Genomic DNA, 12,664 nt, shown 5'->3' with positions numbered 1-12,664 from the left:
AATTTGTAAAACAATGCTTGTTTTTCAGAAGGACATGAGGGAATAATAGAACATTTCCATAGTCCTTCTCCATAAATACACTGATTTATCTGAAGTGCCAGTCTCTCTTGGTATGATCTTTTCTGCTAGTGTGGTCAGCTTTTAAAACTCCGAGTCCTTGTTCTTGACAGACTGAGGATGCGCTGAAGGCGGCAGACACCATTGGCTACCCTGTGATGATCCGTTCTGCCTATGCCCTGGGCGGGTTAGGCTCAGGCCTCTGTCCTGACAAGGAGACCTTACTGGACCTCAGCACAAAAGTATGTATGTTCAAAGCCCAAATTCTTACCAACCAAGAAAACTGACTTGATATGCCCTTTCAACTGAAGAACGTTATATAGATGAGAAACAGCCTTCTCTCTGTTTATTAAATCACTGTTATGTTCTCTAAAAGCGTTGTCCAAGGGACAACACCTTTGAAAGAGAAATATGGTACAATTATTTACACTGGAACTCAACGTTAACCCAGACAGTCCCGGGTAAACTGATGCTCACTTTACCTAAACATCCATCTTTACTGTACTGTCTATTGATTTCAACGCTAGGAAGTCAATCCAGTTCCGTCTTCCTCTGCTTCAAAATCTGCTCCAAAACACTCATAATGCCAAAATATATTTTAGTGGTTAAAAAAACCCTTGGAATATAATCTCCCATTTCTCCATTATCTTTTGAAATTATATGACATGGATGACAGCCAGTAAGTGAAGAGGTTTAGCTTTACCTCAGATTTAGTGGTTTAAATATATACAGTATAAACCTTTTAGTAACATAAATGAGTGAGCTCTCCACCAACTGCCACACACACATAAGCAAAAGTGATATTTGAATGTTTATAATTTATTTTATCTCAAAATCACTTTCCTATAAGTGTTTTCTTAAGTGTTAAAGGGAAAATCTTGAGAAAATTAAGATGCGCTACAAGAAAATAAATTAGAGATTAACACAGAAAATGTGCTCCATGAAAGTAGAGTTTTGCTTACACTCTATTCCCACAGAATAGAACAGTGCCTGGCGATGCTGGGACTTGATAATTGTTTATTGAATAAATGAAGGTGTGTGCAGCCGAGAGGCCTGTATAACTTACATGCCCTCAACGAAATGAATCTGAGGGCTATTTTGGGGCATTCTGAGTAAATAGCTCAAGCACAGCTTAGAGCTTTATCATTACTTACTTGTTGGAGTGAAACAAAATGTGGCCCTTGAATTGCTGACATAGGATTTTGAGAACAGATAAATAAAATTAAATATATTTAAATAACTATTTACATAACTATAATGACAACCTCACATGTCAACAACTTGGATTTAATTTTTCTAAAGTTACCAAAACAAACCAGAAAAAGAGAAATATGTCTAATATAAATGTTTCTTGTTTCCACTCTGGACTTCTGAATCATGTATGTAAAGAAAAGACATGTTTATGGAAGTATAAGATTCTTTTTCTTCTAGCATATTAGATGTTCCCAACGTTTTAATATTGGCAATCTCGTTGTTACTGCCAATAGTGACAATATGTACTTATTTTCTACTAAAAATATATTTTTTACAGTATATAAAACCATTCTGAATACTGAATTGTCTAAAAATGTTTACAATGAAGACAACTTTGGAATGGGATAGTTTTTGATTATTTATATCCCTCTGAAATAATCAATAGCCATCAAATGGTCCTCTTTGTTGAAAAGCCAGCTCTTCCCTTGAGGACAATGACTTGTATCGCTCTATCCTAAGCACCTCTTACTCTCTTGAGATTACGTTTAGCACCGTTAGACTCTGCGTTAACTCCTCCAGGTCCCTAAGCTAATTTTTTTTTGTATAAAATCTAAGACTTCAAAGAAAAAAAAGAAGCTGAGGCAACAGGAGAAGATGATCTTAATTGTCCTTGTGCCCCAATATCCAGTCTACGCCGTTAGAATTCAAAAAGCTTTCCCAACTTCATACCCTTCGTTTCCCAGATTTCTTCGTTTAGTAGGCAATCCTAAAGACAAATTCATCATTATTAAACTGTCCATACTGGCTGCAGAGTTTCCTAACCGCTTTGAAAACCTCATCATGGGCAGCTGTGGGGACAAATGTGTTATATTTTCAGTTGCACATGCTGGAGCCTGTGATGTTGAACGAGGTTATAAAATTAGCGTTGACACACGTTACAGAAAAACTTCTAGTGAGTTACTATTTCATTACACTGCGTGCTAACAATTTGAAAATATTCAAACTACTTTCCCCAATTGCTTTCTCTTCCTTTCACTGCCATGGCAAGTCAAATATATTATGAGACATAGGGACATTTCTGTTGTGGATTTTCAGCCACTAAAATGTCTTAAGGTCAAAGACTGCCTCTTGTATATTTTGGGTTCAGTAATCTCCCCACTGGTGGGTACTGGTGGGTAAATATGAAATGATAATTATAGTAATTCATATCTGTTTAATCAGGCATACATGATATATGACTCAGAGTATTTAAGCACTTAGGCAGTGATTAACCATAATAATGGTCGCATATGATTCTTCTAATTCCCCAGTTTCATATGCCGTCTTGGCTAACTGTTTACAACCATCATCATCTCCTTTCTTCTCCTCATCAACATCAACTGGCTTTTATTGTGTGTGTCACTGTACAAAGCACCCTCAGCTATTTTAGAGAAAGCCAGAGTCTTTAGACTTATTTTTCCATATTTATTCACACATCACATTTTCTGGTTTCACAGAAGCCTAGCTGCTGAAATAATTTCATTTCTCTTTGCCTGATTGCTCAATTATTTTCTCTTTTTCCTAAATTGGTTTGATTTAATGTCATATCAGCACTTTGAATGGCAAGCCTCAATAATGTAAATCAAGCATATTCACTGTGGGATGCTATTCCTGGCACCTCACTGATTTTCTGACACATCGTGACTTCTAGAGCACAGAGAGGATGGAGACTAGGCTGAGACTTCAGTGCTGACCAGGTTTTAGGCCAGGGAATTTTGCCAAATATCCATGTTTAACATTTTTCAAAGTGCCTTTCCTTATTCTTTTCTCATCTATTTCCAGGCCTTTGCTATGACCAACCAGATTCTGGTGGAGAGGTCAGTGACAGGTTGGAAAGAAATAGAATATGAAGTAGTCCGAGATGCTGATGACAACTGTGTCACCGTCTGTAGTATGGAAAATGTTGATGCCATGGGTGTTCATACAGGTATGCAAAGAATGTTCAAGAATTATAGTAATGACTTCAGTTCATATCTCTGATGGCCCATAGCAGTCTTTATTAAGTTCTTTTCTTTAAATTACTATTCTTAGCCAACAGACTAACGATAAAATTTTACACATATATAGCATTGTACAGTATTGAAAAAATATTCTCATATTTAATCTGATCTTCACAAAAATCCTATGAAGTCAGGCAGGTATTATTATCCTGATTTCATTTGAGGAAGGGTCAAATATAAGCAAAATACTGAAGGTAACATCTATAAGACTTGGTGTTGAGAAGTAAGGAGCTGAGACTGGGGTATTAGTCACTAAGTGAAAGAGAAAATAGCCACAAGTAATAGATATAGATTCTCAGGAAGGGAAACTAATTAGTCTAGAGGGCAAAGATGATCACTTAGAATTTAGAAATGCTAAATCTGAGGTGTGGCCAGAACTCGCAAGAAGAGGGTTAAGAATGTGGAACTAGAATTCAGTAAAAAGGGATTGAAATATAGAAGTTGATACAAAGTCATTGGTATAAAGGAAATAATGGAAACTGGAAGCAAAGACTGAGTGTTCAAGGGCATAGGCATAGAAAGAAAGAGAATAGGGTCAAGGACTGAACCTTGGGAAATGGATTTCCAGGGCAGGAGAAGGATGAGTGTTGAGGAAAATGAAGGAAGAGTGACAGTTAGGAAGAAAGCCAGGTTAGTATAATACCAACTAGGCCAATCCAAGAAAAAATTTTATCAAAGCTTTGGTTTGAGCTGTGTTAAATGCTATGAAAGGTCAAGAATGGGGATTTAATGTGGCTTTTTGAATGTGCAAGAGGACAGTTTCAATGCAAAGTTGGTTATGTGAGCCATATGGAAGGGAATCGTGTGGCAATGAGTGAGGAGCAGAACTGGTAAACTTTCAAGAAGTTTAGTCATGTAAAGAATGAGAGAGCTGGTTCTCGTGATGGTCTGGCAATGTTGGGAGGGAGGCTACTTCAGCCAGTAGAGATCTGAGCATGTTTGTAGGCAGAAGGGATGGTGACTAAGGACCAGGTGATTGAAGATTCAAGGGACTGTGATTGGAGAGGAGTGAGAAAATGGGAAGAGATGAGACACAGAAAACAGATGGATGAACCAGTCTGGGTGAAGAGGAGATGGTATTTTATAGAAGGAAGAACTTGAGAGACAGAGAGAATGTGAGATGAAGAGACTGGAAATTAAAGAGGTTAATGTCAATCCAGTAGGTAGATGACTGAAGCCTTGATAGCTGGATGAGCTTGGGAAAGGTTAGAGGGCTTTCTGTAAATAATGCGTCAGAGTAGTACAGGCAAAACAAGAATCAGAGGGGATAATACCTGACGTGTCTTACATGCATCACCTTAAGATAATTCTTTTCCCAACGAACCCTGACACTGTTCTGTGTCTTGTATCATGCAAATAGATTAAGTCACTAAAGCTGATTATTTAGATATACTGTCTAATAACGAATGCTGCTTGGATGTACAGGTGATTCGGTTGTTGTGGCCCCTGCCCAGACACTCTCCAATGAAGAGTTTCAGATGTTGAGACGTTCTTCAATCAATGTCGTTCGCCACTTGGGCATTGTGGGTGAATGCAACATTCAATTTGCCCTTCATCCTACCTCAATGGAATACTGCATCATTGAAGTGAATGCCAGACTGTCCCGCAGCTCTGCCCTGGCCTCGAAGGCCACTGGGTAAGACAAGAATGATCAACCACGGGTGTGCAGATTCTTCACAGATAGAATTGGAAAATTCTTCGCAGATAGAATTGACAGCCAGTGGAAGACTGTGCTGCGTTTACAAACCATAGTCGCCATTCCTGTGTGCTGGCTCCAAATTATTTAGGACCCTAAGGACATGATTATTAATGAGCTTGCTGCCAGATTGTGGCAAATGGTATTGCTAGCTGGCTTTGTTTGCTGGCTAATCATAAACTAATCAAAATCTGGGCGGTCAATGCAGGCTGCGAAAAATCTTCTTCTTAATTGAACTTTACAGATGTTGTTAAAAAGTGCAAATTAATCCTTAATTTTAGTCTTCAACTGGCTTCTTCAGGTGTATAATAAATGGTAGACAAATAATATAGTTCACTTGACCCAAGAATTCAATACACTGTATTTTATTTTAGCAAAACTCCACAAGACCAAACAATGTTGGGTTTCTCTACAGGTGAATGTTGTAAAAAATAAATAAATTTGCTATCTATTTAACAACTGCTATCAAGCATAATTGGGGGAAAATTAATTAATACCTTTTGTTTCTATTAATATGTTTAGCATATGGCATTTCAATGAACAAAATATTTACCTCTAATGATATTTTAATGTAGCTCCACAGTGCTTCATGAAATGGTGGAAGGTGCGTTGCTCTAAGCAAGAGTAGAAGACCTGAGTTTTTATTCTGTTTCTTCTGCTGACTGTGATTTTGGACACATCACTTATGGTCTCTATCAGTTTCCTCATCTTTAGATGAGAGAGTTATACTAAATGACTCCTATGTAATTCTATAGTTCTATGAATTATTTTCTCAAGTACAATTACCAAAACTGACATTCCAGAGGATAGTCAAGTTCCTAGAGTGTTAGTTTTGTAAGGAGCCTAAAGTTCAAAGATAATTTGGAGACAGAACAAGGACCCAAACTTGCAAAGACTACATTTTCTGACCATTACATACCCCATAGTACCAGCTAACTCCACTGTCTTCCTAGGTGCAGACATATACATATTATTTCAAAAGAGTATTTTGCAGATTTTTATCTTAGTGGAGGTTATACACAAGTGAGCACTTTATTTATCAGGGAAGCTATTGATTTTGGATTGAAGAGGTGAAGGTTGGGAGTTGTAGCACCACGTGTCAGGCACAGAGTGAATTCTTTTGTGATCTGTGTCTCTATATTTTATCATGCCTCATTTTATAAGTGGCTATTCATATAAGGTCTGTTTTATACCTAGATGTGGACTAATATCAAAATTTCAAAGAAAGACCAATTTATATTTTGGGCTCTTTTTAATACTTATTGCTGAAAGAAAAAAAATAAATTTGTCGCCTCCTTCATAGCTACCCATTGGCATTCATTGCTGCAAAGATTGCCCTGGGGATCCCACTTCCAGAAATCAAGAACGTTGTATCAGGGAAGACATCAGCCTGCTTTGAACCTAGCCTGGATTACATGGTGACCAAGATTCCTCGCTGGGATCTTGATCGTTTTCATGGGACATCTAGCCGAATTGGTAGCTCTATGAAAAGTGTAGGAGAGGTAAGTCCTTGGTTTCTACTTGTATTTCATCCTTGTTCTCAGTTCTTTTGTCAAATTCCTGACATCACTGAAAATCCTGTTTGCCTGGATACTGGGTTCTTGATTGGAGGATATATAGGAATTTCATTTCCTCCCTAGCATTTCAGCAGCTCTTTATTTAACTGTTAACATAAGTCATTTGTTAGTGACCATTTAATGAATTCTAAGAGCTTCTATTCAAAAGGAGAGGCCTTATAAGTGAGTATGTAATATATATACATATATGAAAAAAATACGCATTCATATATATAAATGAATTGTAATGTGTTTTATAACCAAATCAAGAAAATAAAATGATGTAAAAAACAACATGGTTAACCAAAAAGACCACTGAACTGAAGTTAAGAATTCAACTTTAGCCCATTCGTGCAAATTGTGGCTTTAACCTCTGTGAACCTCACTTTCCACACCTGTACAAGAGAGGGCTGGGCTGGAAAATCTGGCATGGCCCTTCCAGCTCTGAAATTCTACGTGGAGAAGAGTACAGTGCAATATTTAGCCGCTATGAAACATTTAGTGCAAATGTCCTAGGCTTTTAGCACCTTTCCGTTTTTCATAATGTTCTATTTGAAATTTGAAATTAAAGTTAGCTTTTCATTATTCCGTCTTCAAAGATGCAGTGCTCCTCTGTGCAGGAACAAAGAAAAGAATTCGGATCCCTGCTTCTAAGAGTCACTCTCTTGCCTCCCTCACCAAGGCGTTTATTTCTTTTTGCATCCAGGAGGCTTGGCGTAGTGGAGAGACCACGAGCCTTGGAACCAGATTGACTTGAGTTTGACTCTTTGTGTTGTCACTTGTTAGCTTGAGACACTTATGGAAGACAGTGAACCTCAGTTCTCCACCTGAAAAATGGAGATGATAATACCTACCTTGTGGAGTTCTCAGAAGGTTTAGGATTAATATATGTAAATGTTTAGCAATGTCTTTTAAGGTAGATCCATAGCACACTCCCAATAAATGTATCCCATTAATATTATCATCATTGTTTATAGGTAGAATTGTTGCATACCAGCAGTATGCATGAATCTCAATCTCTATAGTCCATCTATCTGTCATCTATCTATCTATCCATCTATGTATCTTACTTTATCTCATCTCTATCTCTATATGGCCAGTGTACGTGCTCTGAGTCTCTTTGTCTAGGTATCTAAGCTGGTTAGAGTACAGAGGAAAAAGCTATTTATGACGTATCTTTCTATATTGACCTTCATTTGTCCCGTGACACAGATTGTAGCCTAAACTCAGACTAGCCATTTCAGAAACGCATGCCACTACTCACAGAAAATATGACTTAAAACCATCACCAATGCAGGGGAAAAGAAAAACAAAAAGATATTTTATGATCAATTTTAATATCAATCAGATTCACACATGAAAGTCAGAATTATTACTATTTTGGTTTCCTTAGTTTCCAAGATATTACTGGAAGGTTTTAAAGTAATGACAGATAAGGAACAACATGACCTATTAAATTAAAATTTCCTACTAGTTGTACAACACCAAGTAGTAGTTTTTCCTCCTTCATAGTCATTTTAAATATTATTTTTTCTATCATGCTTCAAGGTTCACAATAGAATTAGGACTCAAATGCTACGAAAAATTTTGTTGATAGTGCTTCTGTCAAATAAAAACCTGTTCTTCAGTTTACATTTCAAGAGAAGTGTCCCTTTTCATAATGTTGACAGTAAAATTTGTAGGCCAAAGACTATGAGATAATTTTGCAATGTTTTCATTTAGGGCTTACTATCTGAGGGACTTTTGTTGACAGTGACTATTTAACACCTTACATTTAGTTCAACTCAGGCTAGTAAATGTTTCCTGAGTTCTTACCACATACAAGACACTAGGAGGCTAAAATGGCGAGTACGATGAAGGTAATTGTGGCACATTATCTGCAGTTGGTAAGTTCAGAATATATAAACAGAACCAAATGCAATAGGAATTAAGCTGTGGTAAAATTTAAAATACTGTATTTACATATAGGTGCTATGAGAATGTAGTAGAATGGAATCAGGGAAAGCCATGATAGTTATTCCACTAAAAAGTGGTGAAATTCTCACCTCATGAATGTGAATTTTAATAATATAAAGTATTAAAAAGCACAAATTTTGAGCAAACACAGTTATGTATTCATTTATTATTATACATGTATTTTACTTCTCTTTTAGTGAATGTATTCCGTATACCATCATGCACAGTGTACTTACCCAGCCCCGGTGGTCTAGTGGTTAATATTCGGTGCTTTCACTGCAGAGGCCCAGGTTCATTTCCAGGTCAGGGAAGCACACCACCTGTCAGTGGGGTGTCATACTGTGGTGGCTGCATGTTGCTGTGACGCTGAAAGCTATGCCACCAGGATTTCAAATACCAGCACGGTCACGCATGGTGGGCAGGCTTCAGCAGAGCTTCCAGACTAGACAGACTAGGAAGAAGAATGTGGCCACCCATTTTTGAAAAAATTAGCCACAAAAATCCTATGAATAGCATTGTCTGATGGAGCACCGGAAGGTGAGAAGATGACACAAAAAGACCGGGCAGGGTTCTGCTCTGCTGGACGCAGGGCTGCTGAGAGTTGGATTGACTTGATGGCACTAATGACAACAAAAACAGTGTATTAAAAATAATAAAAAATCATATTGAGTTACTTATAGAACTAGTTACTTTAGGGCCAACTTTTAAATGTGTAATACAAATTTTATTAAATATTCTGAGAATATTTTCTTAATTTGATAGTACTATAAAATGTCTTATTTCTGGCACTCTTTCCCACACCTAGGCTAGCAGGTCTATGAGCATATTTTCTAACTCTTCAAATGCAACTATGCCTCATGAATTGCTCATCTGAGCTGGACTAACATTTTGTTTATCTCTCCTCCTGAGAACTTCCCCTTATTTCTAATTAAATTTGGAGTAGTTTGAAAAGGTTATCTGTTTGGCATTAGTGATCTTTGAATATGTATCTTGTCGCACAATTGACGTAAAGATTACTAAACTGACATTGATGGAAATTCAGGTCTATTTGAGGAATCACGGAAGTTTACTGAAGGCAGCGTTGTGACTGTTATTATTTTAAATTGGAGACTAAAAATGCATAGCAATCCATAGAAGATTCAAAGACAGTGTGCATCTACTGAAAATAACAGGCAGGCTTCAAGGTCAGTTTAAGTTTAGTTCTGACTCGTAACTTGTCTAAATTAAAAACCACAGGGTTTTTCTAATTGATTAGTGTACAATGAGCTGCAAAGATGGTGGGAAGATGCATTGCATTTGTCATGGGGAATTTAGTCTCCATTTACATTCAAGTTTGAATCTGTCAGAATTTGTTACGATTTGTTATGATTCTCAAGATTCTATTAATATCAGTGCTTAGCTATAAAGAAAGCCAACCAGGCTTGGATACTGACTGATACCTATTTAGAAATAGTTCTGTTTTTGTGTTAAGAGCTGTCTGGTTTCTCTTCTATTCTTTCTATTTGCTTTCCAATCTAAAGAACTTCTGCATGAAAGGGACGATCTTAGTAAGGAAGGGTCCATATACTCTTGGCCACAGACTCCTTGTCTTAATACTCTGATCCAGGGCAGGTCCAGGTGATTTCCTCATCAGTTTCAGCAAACACAGCTAAATTCCCTATGTGGTAACAGCCTGACCTAATGTTAAAGACTCGTTTCATCAAAATCATGGAGAAGAGGCGAGAGGACGAAAAAGAGCAACAGCTAAATTTGAGTGGTGTTCTTCCGATATGTTTTGTTTCTATATCCGTTTTGAAAAATATTCCGTTATAGTTCTGTTACAAATTAAAAATATATAAGCGCTTTCTTTAACTATGAGTTCTTAAATGTGTGTTGCAGGTCATGGCTATTGGTCGCACCTTTGAGGAGACTTTCCAAAAGGCCTTACGGATGTGTCACCCGTCTATAGATGGTTTTACTTCCCGTCTCCCAATGAACAAGGAATGGCCATCCAGCCTAGATCTCAGAAGAGAGCTGGCAGAGCCATCCAGCACTCGCATCTATGCCATTGCCAAGGTAATTGGAGCAAGGGGCCCAGAGCCACTATTTTTTTTCACAATACAGTCTGCTGGACTTTAAAGTAAAACTGAATTACAAAATGGTCTTGAATTTAGGGGTTTGTGGAAAAATTTTAATGCTCTTCAATACTATTAAACTGGAGACTTCTACAGATTTCATTGGGTTATTCTAGAATGAATGAAAAATTACCCTTTTTTATTTGACTTTAAGCCTGGACTTAAGGACCCATTGCAGTTTTAAAGGATGATCGCATAGATAAAGTGTTCCTCTCTTTTGGCGTATATAATATCAACACTCTTAAGTAGATTTGATAATATTGACTTGTCATTTCCTATCACTCTCATTACTTGCTTCTTGAAAATGTGTAAAATTGTAGTTTAGAAAGGAAGATGCATAAAACAGTATCACTTAGTATGTGTTGCCCAAGACTCTAGAATAATCTTTTATTTTCTTCTTTTTCTGTGTTAAACAACACACGATAAAGAACTTCTATGATTATGGGCTTTTCTATGTAACTATTTTATTGGTCTTACTTTTAGAACAAACAACCCCCACGTTTCTCACTTCCACCCACTAATTCCCTTTTATGCAAATTAAATGTCATGTTAATCTCCTTTTATGTTTACTAAGCTTAGAGTTTTGAAGCTTTGACTCATCTGATGTTATAAAAGGTGACTTGGGCAGCTGGGATCTGCCTGGTCAGAAATCCCAGAATGGCTTTTTGACATTTAAGGAAGCTTAGGCGTTATCCTCCAACAATATCAAACCATGCTGGAGCCACAAAACCCCACTGACCATTTTGTCTGTGCGTGTGTGCATGTGGGATGAGTTGATGAAAATATGGATTTTATCTGTCTTTGTAATTTGAAAATATGAATTTTATCCGTCTTTGTAATTTGAAAATATGAATTTTATCCGTCTTCGTAATTTGCCTTTGTAGCAACAGAAGAATGCTATCCGTGATCTTGAACTCACTGCAACTGTGTCTGTCTATTGAGAGTCTTCCAGAGAAGGGAAGAAGGAGAGGAAATGTTTCCTTCGTTGCATATGATGCGTCCTCTGCTCACCTTTATGGTTTCTAAACGCAGAATATTTAGTTTCCGTTTAAATTCTGGGAGATACCAGTGTCTTTTGATGGACGTTTCTCAATGTTGACTTTCAAAGTAACAGAGTGGTAGCGGGTGGAGTAAGGATCAGAGGTTATTCTAAAGAGCCATTTCATCTTCTCTGTTGTTCCTATTCCAGTCTTCTGTTTCAAATGCAATCCACCATGTTTGTATGTGTGTGTGGTTGTGTATGTGTGTCTTTATATGTACAACGTTTTCCCAGACAAAGGCAGTAAATGGATTTTTTCCGTAAGTCTAGTTATCATGTTTGCCATTTTGAGGCAGATGAAAAAGTGAAGTATTTCCAAGTTCCCAGTGAGGTTGTGAAACTCAAGCAAATCTCTCATTCTTCCTTAACTGACTTATAAAGGATGAGAATTCAGGGAAAATGTGTGGAGATTCTTTCTTGCACAGAGCCCCCTCCACAGGAGCAAGAAGTGCAGGTCTGAGGTGTAAGTTATTGTCTGGCAGAGTGCCGGGAGAAGAACTGATTTCTGTTTGTTAGAGGTCACCATTACTGTTCATTTCCACAGCAACCAGGAACTGGGTGATTTTGACAAAGGGTAAGGACTAAGGAGGGCTGAAGGGGAAAAAGACTGAAGGGAGTGTGTAAATCTTCGCTCGCTTTCATGATTCTTAGAAAAGGGCAGCTTGCTCTGAGGTCTGATTTTTGCAGCAGGCTTATTTCAGGATGACTGAATCATCACCTCTTTTGATTTGGGGAGAATATAGGGCATTATTTTTGATTTGGAGAACATTAGAGTAACTTCAAACTTGTTTGGGGTCAATATGAACTTCATTACGGCCGTGTGACAGGGCAGAGCTGCAGTTCTTGAAGACAAAGTCCTAAAACTGGCAGGATCTTGCTTTCTGTGCACAGCCATGGATGTGACTATAGTTGTCCTTCCTAGCAGTGAAATGACTACAGGATTCTAGGTCCTCCGTCAGTAGCAGCGTGATTACTGTTTGTGACCGTGTGAAAACTTCCTTTGGTCTGTCAAA

General features: G+C 37.6%; 1 protein-coding gene across 3 annotated transcripts in view; it reads left to right on the top strand.

Moving 5' to 3' along the window:
* The window catches only part of CPS1 (carbamoyl-phosphate synthase 1), a 127,967-nt gene that overhangs the window by 58,909 nt on the left and 56,394 nt on the right, over nucleotides 1–12,664 (top strand). For all 3 annotated transcript variants that reach the window (XM_070489803.1, XM_070489802.1, XM_070489804.1), the window contains 5 exons: nucleotides 171–299; nucleotides 3,073–3,217; nucleotides 4,716–4,926; nucleotides 6,290–6,488; nucleotides 10,377–10,553. In XM_070489803.1, the coding sequence (XP_070345904.1) occupies nucleotides 171–299; nucleotides 3,073–3,217; nucleotides 4,716–4,926; nucleotides 6,290–6,488; nucleotides 10,377–10,553 (861 nt within the window). The remainder of the gene's footprint in view (nucleotides 1–170; nucleotides 300–3,072; nucleotides 3,218–4,715; nucleotides 4,927–6,289; nucleotides 6,489–10,376; nucleotides 10,554–12,664) is intronic.

The sequence above is a fragment of the Equus asinus genome, chromosome 19 (assembly GCF_041296235.1).
Source record: "Equus asinus isolate D_3611 breed Donkey chromosome 19, EquAss-T2T_v2, whole genome shotgun sequence".
NCBI lineage: Eukaryota > Metazoa > Chordata > Mammalia > Perissodactyla > Equidae > Equus > Equus asinus.
This window is presented reverse-complemented; position numbering and strand designations above follow the sequence as displayed.